At 37.1% G+C, this 14548-nt stretch overlaps 2 protein-coding genes across 3 annotated transcripts in view; one reads left to right on the forward strand and one right to left on the reverse strand.

Moving 5' to 3' along the window:
• The window catches only part of LOC122515035 (A disintegrin and metalloproteinase with thrombospondin motifs 18-like), a 47292-nt gene that overhangs the window by 26596 nt on the left and 6148 nt on the right, over positions 1–14548 (reverse strand). Inside the window, exon 1 of one of the 2 annotated variants that reach the window (XM_043632168.1) lies at positions 705–1094. The exons of the other annotated variant lie outside the window; for it this stretch is intronic. The gene's annotated coding sequence lies outside the window, so the exon portion shown is untranslated. Of the gene's footprint in view, positions 1–704; positions 1095–14548 lie in introns of those variants that run through there. 2 annotated transcript variants of the gene reach the window in all.
• Positions 4800–13036, forward strand: LOC122515307 (A disintegrin and metalloproteinase with thrombospondin motifs 7-like). Its single transcript, XM_043632622.1, has 18 exons — positions 4800–4897; positions 5042–5420; positions 6675–6840; positions 6953–7251; positions 7637–7761; positions 8288–8428; positions 8534–8680; positions 8752–8899; positions 9333–9428; positions 9685–9894; positions 9986–10222; positions 10438–10561; positions 10640–10766; positions 11064–11184; positions 11475–11621; positions 11823–11941; positions 12110–12279; positions 12428–13036. The coding sequence occupies exons 1-18, from the start codon at positions 4800–4802 to the stop codon at positions 13012–13014; spliced, it is 3441 nt and encodes a 1146-aa protein (XP_043488557.1). The 3' UTR covers positions 13015–13036.

The raw sequence follows: 14548 nt of genomic DNA on the forward strand, positions 1-14548 counted from the left end.
CTTCGAACATTATTCGTAAAGAAAAATCGTTTGAAAGATATTAAAGATACAATTGGAAGAATCCAATCCATGTTCAATGTTGGAATTCAAACTAACAGGGTGAACGAAAATATCGATCGGCGGTGGTCGATTACACGTAGGCGATTAAAAGGTCCAACGTTTTAATCGAAACGAAGTAGCGCGGAATAATAACGGGTTTTAAACTGGGCTCACCTTGTACCTGTGAGTCGGCACTACGTTTGATTTACGACCGACGAAAGTGTCAACCGTGTGTGCGGGTCGTTTGTTCGAATCCGACGACGACGACGACGACGACGACGACAACGACGACGCAGAGAAAAGAAAAATTAAGAGAATATAATATAGTTTTATTCGATAGTTAACGTGGATATATCATTCCAATATAATTCGAATGACTTTTTAATTATCCTATGGGAGTTTAAAAGTTTGTTTGAAACAAATTTCTAACATTTTCGAGAACTAACGGTCAAAGTGGAACTATGAATTATGCGAAATGAATGATACGCGAGTAATAATGAGCTATACTCGGTTGAAAAAGTTTCTTTTTTTCTGTGTTTCCGGTAATTTTTTCAAGAGCAAGTGGACAGGAAGATTTGAGCATCGTTGGATAGACCACCATCGATTGTAATTGGTCGATCGAAAAGTAAAGTAAGAAAAGTTAAGATCCAAATTGTCCTACTCACCCTGAGATCGGTGAGGACAGCTGATCCGACGTTAACCACGTGGTGGTATTGGGTTTGAGAGTTTGTGCGCGCGCGCGTGGGGGTTCGAAGAATTCTACGGCACAACTCTAAACACGAATATACGTCTGCTTTTGTCTTATAAATTATATTTCAAAGTATATTATTTGTCGTTCGCTTCTTCTTCCTCTTCTTCTTCCTCGGAATCGGTCCTTTCGAATCCTCTTCCTCCTCGAGCCCTGGAAGTTCGGCAGAGAAAGACGTTAGAGGCTCGTCGTGGATTGTCGCTTTTCGGCGACATCGAGAGGACAACCGCGGACGTGGTGGTTAGTCGCCGGTTTCTCGTCGCCGGTTACTCGTCGCCGGTTACTCGCCGCCGCCCGGAGAACGAGTCGTGGCCACGGTCGCCGTCACAACACTAGTGGCCTGGTACACTCTTCCCTTGGTACACACATCCACTTTTCTTTCTTCCTTCGATGCTTTCCGTCTCGCTTCCACCTCCCTCCCTCTTTTGGCCTTCTCCTCCTTCACCGATCCTACTATACCAGCCGTAAAAGCGCACACGAATGCAACAGGGCGATCTACTACTAGGTAAGACTAGTTCCTCCACCCAGTTCTGGACCCGTTTTCTCTTACCTCTCTCTTTCTCACACGAGCGCGCACTCACGCACGCAAACGCACTCTCTCGGTCTTGTTCTTTTTCTCTTTCTCCGTCAGTCTTTCGTTTGAACTTTTTTTCGCTTCATTTGTGTGCATCTATCTCTCATATACCATGTCGCGTTGTTTTACATTCAACGTTCGCGTTAAAATATCATGCCAAATGATATCGTTTTTCGGTTTTTCGGTTTTTCGGTTTTTCTTCTTTTGGGTTTTTAATCGCAGTTACGTTTATTTAGGCAATTGTACGAAAAATGGAGATCGCGAGTTCCAACAAAGGTTCGAATTTATGAACGCGTATAACGATGAGTCGTCGAATTAGCGGTTGTGTAGTTATCCCTTGTATTACTATATCATCGAGCCTCGGAGACGAGCTTAATCGACGATACTCCGAGTTTTCTCTCTCTCTTCCTCTCGCTCGCGGTTGTCGTCGAGCAGTTTAACATTGCTAATAGGCGCGTCCACGCTTGTAAAAGCGGATAATTGGTCGTTAGTTATAAGCCACCGTCTTAGCCGATGTCCTTTCCTTCATCTTCCATCTCTCTCTCTTTCTTTCACTTCCTTCTTCGCTAGCCTTCTCATCGGCAGGTTTCATCTTGGATTCACTGGCAAAGGGCTCGTAGTAGCCTCTTGACGCGGTACTTCCGAACGATCCTAGCAATTTAACCATCTTCTTCGGAGGCTTTCTTTTGAAAGAACGAGAGAGAGAGAGAGAGAGAGAGACAGAGAATTTAATAATTATTTTCCAAGCAACGACCGCGGTTGTTCTCGTCTAGGAACACGGAGAATGAATGTTGCTCCTGAAAAGACCACCCAGAGTGGACTCGATATTGCTTACCTCCCTCGATCCTTTCCTCCACGATTTTCTTCTAATGAGAATACGGAAAAGTTGTTTTTTACTTCGTTAATACTAAATAACTTGATAATTTCACTAGGTTCCTCGCTCTGAATACGTTAATTATTCTATTCTTTCTTTCTTTTACTTTTCTTTGAAAATATAATGGAAACGCTATCATAAATCCTGATCGCGTTGGATTTTGATTTTCGATCAAATTTTGTTCATTAGTTTGAATGTATTTTATATTTTCTATGCGCGTTTTACAAAATTCCATCCTAGTCTCGATTGAACTTCGATTATGCCGGTATATTAAATTTTGTCCGTTTGTTGTTTTAAACACTACCCATAAAAAGAAGATTTCTTTTTTTCTCTCCGTATCTCGAGAAGTTTGATATTAACGGACAAGGCAACGATTGTTCGTGCTCTTTGAACGCGTCAAAAACGCCAACTACGATTGACTTATCAGGCCCGATTCAGTTGCTGATTGCAACCATATTTGGATCGATTTCGCTGGCATAGCTTCGGTTGAAGTGCCGGGCCCTCTATCGGGTGAATCCTTTTCAAACTAATATCCATTCGTTCATCTTTTATCTTCCAATTTCCTTCAAATATCGTCGCATTAATCGAATTATTCTACACATCTCGTAATTAGTCCCTTTTCGTTAGATATTTCAATAAATATTTCTACGATTCGGTGTGTATTTCAAAGAGAATTTCTTTTCATTTTATTCCCACACACTCGGTATATTCGTTACGAACACATCACGTAACTCGCGACCAAACTTTGAAACAGGACGAAAAAGCGAAAATGATCGTGGGTATCGAAGTCTGCTTCCATTTTGAGTTCTCTTAGCTCATTGGTTCGTCGACTGGTACCTTAAACAGAATTCGACTGTATGGGTTTCCGACGCTAACTTTGAGGTTCATTCTTTTTTCTTTCGTCTCGCTTATACGAACATATGTTGCAATGGTAACATTAAATTACGTGGGAAATTGTTTACATCTGGTCTCCGATTACTTTTTTATTCGCTAAAATGAAGCTTTTATAAATGTTCAAACGTATAATATTTGTCTATAAAGTGCCTCGAATATTGGGTGGCTGTTTGCGATGTGAAATATTACCTATATTTATAAATGCGATCGTTATTTTTATTTTTCCTTTAGAAATTTCCTAATGGAAATATTAAGATATCGGAAAGTCTGTACAAAGTTACTTTGATTTTTTCTCAATAGTCAATTTATACGTTTAAATTCGTTATGAAATTTTTCCCCAAAACTTTCGATACTACCTATTTGCTACCGTGTTTTGTTTATTAAAAGAAAAAAAAAAGCAAACATTTCACAGTCCAGGAGTGTTAGCGCGAGATTTCCAATTTATTTGAATTCATTTTACGTTTCACGCGATATTCTCTTGGATAACCTTCGGGAAATTTGAAAAATCATTCTCTTCTAGTATCAGCAGTGTTGGATACGTGACATATTTAAATTTTCGGTGCTTGTTCCTGCCGTGAGCGATAAAACGTTTGTGTTTTATGGACGCTCACTTGTCGTACGTGGACTGTAACCAATAACGGAAATTTGCACGTCGGTGAAGTGAAAAATTGAATCGTCGTTAAATCGATGACACGATGATATCCTATCGTCGATAGGAGGGAGTATCGTTTGCTTATTGACGCGTACTATAAAAAACAAATGAAAAACATACCGAAATATAACAAATTATAATAGTTACGTACTCGAATGTAACGATCGCTAATATTTTTTAACGTATTACAAAGAAATTATTATTATTTGTAAATTTGTCTTTAATACTTTATTCTACTTTTTGATACTTCGTTGTTTACGGTGGTATCGTTCGTTATTCTGTTGTAGGGAATACTGTTATGCGTACCTCGAGTACCACATAATTTCGCTTTTAAGAATCAATTACAGGAGCAAATTTATTCCTTACTAACTGGCCACTTTGCTGGCCAGTTAATAAGATGAATACGCGACGATGATTACCCGTGTGGTTGGTAAACTTCGAGAAATATTATCAGTCTTATTCGTAAGAACATTTTTCAAATTATAAAGCACGATTCTCGTCTTTTTATTTGAAACATTCCATTGAGTTTATATGCGAAAATAGCGAATAATTTGATAAGAAATGACATCGAAACAATGCGAGTATTATTACATTTTGTAATACTTATTTATAATAGAAGTGCACTGCGTCTCTACTACGCGTATAGGAGGGCTAAAAAAGTTCCGAGTCCAGCATGTCGAAGGCTTTAATAAAATGAAAAGCTACATGTTATGTTAATAGAAGTTAAAAAGGATTGCAAGGTTTGCTCTCAACGAATAAAGCCTGGCGGAAGATACCGAGCTACATATTATTAAATATCACCAGTTTATCGGAGTTCATTTAATATTTATTTAATCGGAATCTTGAACAAAATGAAAATATATCTCTCTTACTTTCGATTTGACCCTTCGTTATTTATACATTCCTTTTTTTCGTTGCATGGATAATATCAATCGAAAATTAGAAACAAACGAAACTCGATTATCTCGTTCGTTAAAATCCACAAACTTTAGACGTTTGTCAAAGATCGACAGACATCATGAAGTACATTTTGACATTGGCTACGTTTTTGCTTGCAACGGAACTCGTTCTTTTAGATGATCCTACAGGGAAATCAGAAAACGTGTATCATGGTAGGTAAGTGCGTTCGTTTACCAATTATTTCTTCGTTCCTCTCCGTATATTCGACCATAAGATTTCATATTATCATTAATGGGATTCTGTCCTATATTTTATCATATATTACAACGAAAGGAAATTTTTATCAAAATTTTCGATTAGATATACAAGGAACGTACACGAAGCAGAAATTCTAATACCGCGTCGAGTCTTCGAGGATGGTAGTTTCGATACTTACAATCTTCCGAATTTCTACGATCGTCGAGAAATCAATGAACGAACCAAAAGATCCGTGGACCCTTACCTTTTACATTTAGTGTTGCCCTTTAACGGGATCGATCACCACGTGGAGTTGAGCCCGTATCATGAATTCATTTCACCACAAATGGTCATTGAAACACGATCCTCTGGTATTGGAATTGCCGGTAATCTCAACGAGGCTTTGAGATTTAAAAGAACCTCGGATCAACAGTGTCACTATAGGGGTATCATCAGAGGCCACGACAATTCCAGAGCAGCTTTGTCCCTTTGCGATGGTGTGGTTCGTAGTATTCATACAACTTACTATTTTATTTTTGACCGTTCGATACAATTGTTCTTTTGTAATCCTTTCGTATAAATTTGACTATACATCGAGCACCCTCTGTTGTCGTATACGCGAAAAGTTCGTAAAACGCATAGGTGTTTTTCGTTTTGAAAGAAAGATGAAAAACGTAAAGTAGCAAGCAAATGAGTTATTCGAAATGGCGGCGGTCAGCCAAGAGTACGCAGATGCGAGTAGAACTAACAAGGTTAAGCACGGCGCGTAGGAGTACCGACGACGCTTTTAATCCGAAATTTACGATCGGCAGACACATCGGAATCGACTTGACATTGTGCCGCAACATCGTCGATCTATATGCAAATGAGTAATATTCATTTGCATGCATTTAAGTGTATAATAAGAGGCTTGATTAGTGTTTCAAGTAGTACCTACTGGTTTGGAAATGGTCGCTAGTGTTACTGCGAGTCGCCATCGTCTTCGTCTTCGCCTTCGTCGTCTGCAATCAGACGCCATTACTGCAATTGCAAATTCGCCGACACATGCCACTCTAAACATAACACTGACGAGCCTTGTACGTTCATTGTGCCACGAGATTGATATTGCATTCAGATTGTGCGTCGATTGCTTGCGTTGCAACGATGAATGTACTAACGTACGAGATAACTCGAGAGAGAGAAAGGGAAGAGGGGTAAGGGGTAGGAGGGGAGGAAATGCAACATGCAAAAGTCTATGCAAATGCGTTACGATAATTAACGTCCGCGTTCGTGGCTCGTAAGATATCTTGCTTGTGTCAGGACACGTGTGAGTAAGATTGCCGAGAGGTAAAACGTTACGACGACGATTGCATACCTTGAATATTAATTTGTACGATAAACTCTTAAACGAACTTTTGATTCGTACAAATATTGACACCGATCAATCTTCTTTTATATTAATCGAAATTTGACGAGACGTTTTCTCTTAGCGATTAATTTTCTAATAAAAACGTAAATGCTTTCCGATATCCCTAATAAATAATTACATCTCCAACCTATCATTTTTCCGATGAAAATTTCGCGATTTAAACTCTGGTACATCGAGGAAGATTTAATGATAATGATTAGCCTTTGAGACAACGCGGCCAAGTCGCGTAAAGGTTGGCGTTTATTGTAGACTACGAAAGTCAACGACTAACTTATTCGTGCTTCCTTATTTCTAATAACGGTTATTATATCGGACAAGTCGGTAACATGACACGTTGATCGCGTGCAGGCTGGCTATGTGCAAACTAATCATGGACGATATTTCATCGAGCCGATGAACGAAGTCAAGCCTGAACTGGATGGTCAACATGTTCACATAGCTTATAAGAGAGATGCGCCTCATGAAAAACAAAACAACGAAAACAATTTAGCGAAAGGACATTGTGGAACTAAAGGTTCGTCATTTCCACCTCGTTATGTTTAATTACATTTAATTGCTACCTTTATCGATAGTTTTTAATCGCGTATCGCGTAAATTAGATAATAAACGAATATAATTATTCGTAGACGACTGGGAAAGTTCATGGGCGGAACAGTTGACGAAATTACAACATCGAATAGAAAAAAACAATACTTTGGGATCGAAACGAGAGGTAGCCTCGGGCACTCACAGCATTCATCGTTACATCGAAATCGGTTTAATAGCCGACAGAAAATTTCTCGATTTTCATAATAACACCAACTACGAGCAATACTTGTTGACGATCATGAATATGGTATCGGATTATTATCACGATAGTTCTAGCGGTAATCAGATCGATATCGTCGTAGTGCGTATGATTTATTTGGAAAAAGAAAAAGAAGAGGTATCGTTGATTTTTTCATCTTTTCATCTCTCGCGTAACCTTCTTATGGAGATCGCCATAACGAAGAGATTACTTTCATTTCCGTATGACACGAGTTCTTGCAGTGGCAATTTTTACAACTTGTTTCAAATTTTCCGATTACATCCAAAATTGCAATGTAAAAAAGGACCGTGCGCGAGACAACAGTTGGACGACGCGTACTTTTTCATCCAACTAAATAATTCAACCAACTAATAATAGTAAAATGTAGGAATTTCCCGGATTGAAAAATTCAATACGAATTCAAACTATATGCGTAATGCATTAACCGTGTTATACAGGACTTACCGTTATACGTATACTGTATTTTGATTTTTATTCGATCATTTTTCTTTACAATATATAGATAGACTTGTACATAAGTCCAGAAGCCGAAAAAACACTCGCGAGTTTTGCCGTATGGGCGGACAAAATGAATCCGAAAGATCATAAACATCCTAATCACTTTGACGTTGGGGTACTCGTGACTCGGTAACGATTTATACATTTTACGTATATGCGTATGTCGTTAGAATGATCGTTAATACAATATCTCTCGCACAATGAAATATCGGTAATGTTTCAATGCAAAATCAAACAAGAATCGAATCATTTATAATTTTGATATTTGTTTTTTAACTTTGTAATAAAGCATTTTCGAGTTTATGATTATATCAAATTGATTTCTTATTATTAATCATAAATTATGTTGACACCACACTTGGTGGGATAAAAATGAAACATCCTACATATATCGTCCAATATTCATTACGTTTGCTGTCCCGGTGAGTCACATATAAATCAGAATGTAAACCAGTTGCGAGTCGACATCATGGCGACTGGTCGAGATATCAAATGATAGGAAGTAACAAATAAATGTTAATTATAATCAATGATAAGTTGTTGATTTCTGACAAGTTGTATATGAGTCACATCGTATGGATAGCGAATGTGTACCAATGTAATCATTTCTTAATCAAATCTTACGAATGATTATATTCTTATAATTAACTTTAAGGTATGACATTTGTACGGATAATTGCGATTTGATGGGTTTGGCTTATGTCGCTACTGCCTGCAATCCTGCCAAAGCTGCTTGCATCAACGAGGATAACGGATTGTTGCTTGGAGTTGTGATCGCGCATGAAGTTGGTCACGTGTACGTTTATTTTCAAACTTTTACCGATTAACTTTTCAACATTTCTATCGATAATTATGACAATAGACTAATTCTATATTCATTTATATTATATTTCTTTTTCAGAATGGGTTGCTCTCACGATGACGAAAAAATAAGCGGCTGTCCGAAACTAGACAAAGACGGAAGTTATTTCGTCATGTCCCCTGTTGTCTTCATCTTCACGATCAGATGGTCGACCTGCAGTAGAAGATTTATAACTTCATTCTTAGAGTAAGCTCATTTTTCAACAAAACGCAATCATCGTCATTGAAATTTAAGTTTATGTTATATATGATAATAAGGAGTGGCCTGGGTGAATGTTTAAACGATGATCCTAAAAGTCCCGACGCCAAGTATTCCTTTCCAAACATGTTACCCGGTGCTATGTACGGTACTGATTTTCAATGTCGGCAGCTTTTTCCTGATTCAACGCCCTGTTCATCTAGAGGGGTAACATATTTTTATTAATATTACGTATTCATTAACATATTTTATTTACAACGCAAAATTATATTCAACAATTTGACACGATTTCGATAAAGAGTTGAATTTACTAAATTTGTAAATCAAATAATTCAACATTTTTCAAATGTGTACAATTTATTTTAAATGATTATACTAATAAAAAACTTCAATTTAAGCTGGTTAATCATACGAAAATGCAACTCTAACTTTGAATATAGTCTTGTGTCGTTAAACAAATGCCAAATTCCAACTTGTGAAATTATCTGAAACTTTGTCTTATCTCTCTCTCTCTCTCTCTATCTCTCTCTCATTCACTTCAAATGTCTTGTTACTTTGCATAGCATCTTGTTGCATCTGTTCTTTTAAACTGATTCGATTATTCTCGGTTAGTGCATTTGCATGCCTAATTATATTCCAGTTCAGCGACTGTAACGCTCTTTGGTGTTTGTCCAACTCAAGCTGCTATTCCATCGGAACACCGAAAGCTGATGGAACAAAATGCGGCGAGAATAAGGTCCATTTGAATTTATTCTATTTCATATTTAGAATTTATTTATTAAGTTGTCCAATAAGTTTTCACTTATTATATAGATTAATTTTTGGTTTAATTACTCTATGATATGTCGTGTTTAAAACGTACGCGAGTAATGCGACCCCGAAGGCATCTAAGAGGAAAAGACGAACAAACCTTTTTGGCTAACTTTATAATGAAAAATAACAAAAATAAAAAGGAAATATAAGTATATAAATATAAAATTTGTTGGGTTCAGTGGTGCATTCATAAGAATTGCGTGGACATGGGTTCCCGGCCCGCTGCAGTGAACGGTGGATGGGGCGAATGGGGTTCCACGAGTTCTTGCAGCAGAACTTGCGGCGGAGGTATCAAATTTTCCGAGAGAGAATGCGACAAACCAGTCCCGGCAAATGGTGGTAGATATTGCGTTGGCGAGAGGAAAAGATACACCACTTGCAACACCACGGTAAATTTTGTATTAAATAAAACACGGTGAAAATAATTTCTATTTGAAATTAGAAATTTCCTATTCGATTGAATTTTTGTGGATTTTCCAGCCTTGCGATCCAAAAAAACCATCGTTCCGTGCAACTCAATGTTCCCTGTACAACGATCAGTCGGTTATGACCGATGGGACTCATCAATGGACGCCATATATGACCGAAACGCTAAATAGTTGTGCACTGTACTGTATCAACGAAAAAATGGTTTACAGCAAACTATCCCCTTCCGCAAACGATTCGACTCCTTGCAAACCTGGCACGAATTATATGTGCATTGCCGGCGTTTGTAGAGTAAGATCGCTAAATCCAATCTTATTTATTCTATTAATTGGAAAATAAATAATCAAATTAAAAATTAAACTTATTATTAGATTAAAAATTACTAAGAAGATCATTTCATTTGTATGTATTATACAAAATTTTGGTTCACTTTGCGAGTAGGAGGCTAACATTTGTGACAAATGTGCTACAATAATTATATTTTTCGTAACTAAAAAATATTTCAGAAAGTAGGCTGCAACTGGGTGGTTGATTCGGATGCAATCGATGACAGATGTGGCATTTGTAATGGTGACGGAACAAAATGCGAATTAATTGACGGTGATTTTGACGAACAGCATCCTACAGCAGGTAAAGTCAGGATTTTCGTTTAAAACACGCATAGTAGTATCGCGCATAGTAGATATTTATAACAAATTGTTTATCTAGCTTACGTGAAGATCGTAACAGTGCCAAGTGGTGCTCGAAGTATATTACTAATGGAAAAGAAACCTGCCGACAATATATTCGCGGTGAAAACGACTAAAGACAAGAAGTATTGTTTGAATGGTGGCAGGTAAGTGACTATCTTATTTGTTAGTCTTATATTAAATATGCGGAGTGTTCCGGATTTTTTTGGCCAAACTACGGGAGCATATTCTACTAGTAGAAATAAGAGAAAAAAGTTATTACAAAGTTATGAACTATTGCAATTGCAAAGTGTCAACACACTTGCAAGTGTACAAAATGCAAAGATCATAATGAAAAAGTGTAGAACATTTCAAATAACTGTACTTATGATACACGTTTGATAAGATCTCATAATAAGCGAAAGGTGGAAACAATCGATCAGAGAAACGATTTATTTTATTAGTCGAGAACAAAGGAGTGGCGACTATGAATGTGCTGGTACGATGCTTATTTACACACGTCCAGAACCTAATAAGGAAGAAATTGCTATAAAAGGTCCCATCACCGAAGATATCGATCTCGAGGTACATTCGGCGAATTTCAAAAATATTTGAACACCGCGGAATGATCAATCTTATAACTTCGTATTTCGGTTGTTTGTTAAGTAATAAACTTGGTTATTGCTTTTCGAAATGGGTCATTTATTAATTCGAAAAGTGGAATTGATCGACTAAACACCTTAAATAATTTCTTGTAATGTCCAAATACTTTTGATAGTATGACGTAGATAAAACGTAAGCAATGTTATCTTTGTTTCAAAGGAGAAATCGAAAAAAAGAAGAAATAATAATTCTTTTCTCGTGTATCCTTTCAGTATGTGTTTTTCACTCCGAAATTGAATCCAGGAATTCACTATGGCTACTCGATTGGATCGTCGTCGAACGTGTCTCACACACCGAAATATATGTGGGATTTTCTCGAGTGGTCGGAATGCAATGCCAAATGTGGTGGAGGTTCGATGGTAACGTAAATATGTATTTACTAGTGTAAACGTTCAAAGAACGATCGTATTTCGATATTACCGAGAGACTCGCGAGTCAACAAGTTTAACATTTCGTTCTCTCATATGTATTTCCAATTTTTTATGATAAAAGGTGAAAGAATTTTCGAATTTTGTTATTTAAAAATTGACGCGATTACAATTATATTACGATCAATGCAGGTGTCCGAACCAACTTGTGTCGAAGAAAACAGTGGAAAAGTTAGTCCATCGTTTTGCAATGGTATTCCCGTGCCAGAAGCAAAAAGCCAAGTTTGCAATCAGGATCCCTGTGCTGCAAAGTAATTAAATTTCATTGAAAAAGATCATTTTTGTTATTTCCCAGTTCTCATATAGAAATATGAATTCTTATTGGTATTTGGAACATTAAACTATTCATTATAATTGTTTTTTTTTTTCGAATGTTAACTGCGCAAATTGATGCTTTCGGAATGATACCTTCCCTTTAGGTGGAGAGTAAGTCAATGGAGCAAGTGTAACGCATGCGACGGTAACAAAGGCACGAGGCATCGTAAAATCCAGTGTATGAGAATGAGCGGGAAACCCGATGAGGAAGCCATTCAAGCGAATTTCGATGCTTGTCAGGGTCGCGTGCCGCAACAAACGGAGGAATGCATTGGTACGGAAAATTGATTTCTTTTACTTTTAACTTCCACGTTCTTTTTATCTCCTTATTTACTGTAAAAATTCGAAAAATGTTGTCAGTTTTTCTCACGAAATGATCTTTAAGAAAGATTATTAATGATTTAGTTCTTGTTGATTTTCAGGTAAGAGGCCTTGTAAAAAGATCTGCGATAAGAAAACTCGTGATTCTCCGAGAAAAGAATTGATCGAGGATAACGAGATCGATGAAAATTTATCGGAAGATGATCGTCGTAGAATGATCGATCGGTTTGTTGATTTAGAACTGGCACGTTATCTTGAAAGTATTCGTGCTTCGACGAAAATCACGGATAGAAGCGCCGATAAAAATGAATCGAATGATTTCCGACGATTCATACGCGATTGGGTAATTAATTCGGAAGAGGAAGAGAAGGAGAACGATAGAAAAAATACTTGCGAATTCGGTGAGAAAAATGTTACTACGCCAAAGCCTGGCTCGATAATCAAGGATTCGGTTCCGGAAGGAAACGTTGTATTGCTTCAAGCACCTTACAACGAAGAAATCTTAATTTCTAATTTATCGGACAAAGCATTCCACGAATCTGGTGATGTTATTGGAACGAGTATCGATACTGAGCATCAACAAATTTTTAAAGGCTCGGAAGCTGTTAAGATGATAGAACAACTTCATCGTCAAAAACAACCGAGAAATAATTCAAACGAACAAAAGTTGACTACCACGAAAATATAAAATAGATTTCGTTTCATGATGATTAGACTTTGTTCTTAATTACTTTTCTTTAAATTCCATGTTAGGATTTGAAGTTTCGGACTATGTATACATGTTTCATTCGAAAAGCAACATAAACGATATCTTACCGAAAAAATGACTATACTATAATTATGTACTATAATTATGTACTCTATAATTCTCGATTTAGTAGAACGAGTTTCTTCCGCTGCAACGTTTCTCGATTCAGCTGGTACATCGACTATCTTCCTGAATTCTGACGTTATCGAAAGATACGCATTAATAACAGGATGCGAGAGAGAGTTATTAAGGGATAGTTAATTAGTCGCTAATTAACGGACTTGATTGGTCTTGGATTACGATCGTTCCTTCCTAGATCTTGCAGGATGTGCTGTCACCTCGGCAAATCTCGGTAACATCTTCGACCGCGTTGGATTCCATATCGAGATCGCATGGTATCTCTTTGCAAACGCCAGCCACGCGGATGTCGCGAATGCCTCTATGTACCAACTACTACCAACTACTACCAACTACTACCATCTACGACCTTTGACATTAATGACGTTATTAGATCCGTATTGCTTAGGCAATATGGAGTATTGCCGAGCCCCATCCACCGAGTATAGATTTTCCGTAGCTTTCAAGTCTAATTAGAAAGGAAGAGAGCATAACAATATGAGAGGAAAATGACGAGATGATTCTACGAACCAGGCGACTTTAATTTCAGTGGCTAGTGGCGAATAGTTACCTACCACCGACTCTTTAATGGAGCAAGCATTTTAACGAGCTCAATTTTATTTAATATTAATCAGGAGCTATATTTTCTGGTTAAATCATCATCAGCGTGCAATAACGAAGTATCGAAATCGCGATGTTCGTCGTCATTTTATTTACCTCCAAATGAATTTCTTTCTATTCTCGTTCGGGTCGCAAATAAAAAGCATTCGCACAGTAACCACGTAAAATCATATTAACTGTTACAAATGTCGCGTTATATTATATGTACTACGATATCGTTTCATTTTACCACTGTGATAAGTTTACGAGCACCATTTTTCCAGAATACTAGTTAGGAACGTGCGATACCGTGCAAGGAATAATAAAATTCTAATATACGGGTTATTCGTTCCTAATTTCGCAAAACATGAATCAAATTTTTCTATATGCCTCTCTAAATTACGTTTCAATGAAAAAAGAGAGAGAGAAAAGAAACACTTTTATTGGTTCTGTGCTTTATTATTCCGAACTGAAAAATTGCAAAATTCGATTGTCGTAATGAAATATTTCTGATACCTAAAGATACTTATCCAAAATAACTGTAAACGTTAAACTGAAAATATCAATCAATAATAATGATTATTATATAAATAAACATTTTCCCAAACGGATAAAGTAGAAATGCATGTCAGTCAAGAAGCAACTGCAGCTTGATGATACTAACGACAGATGGCACCTTTTTACAGTCGGTATACAGAGTGTCGTACAAAAGTTTTGGGTCATCCTATTTTTGTCATTTATTTGTTCAAATATTTCA

Source organism: Polistes fuscatus, unplaced genomic scaffold (assembly GCF_010416935.1).
Source record: "Polistes fuscatus isolate 324 unplaced genomic scaffold, CU_Pfus_HIC Scaffold17, whole genome shotgun sequence".
Lineage (NCBI taxonomy): Eukaryota > Metazoa > Arthropoda > Insecta > Hymenoptera > Vespidae > Polistes > Polistes fuscatus.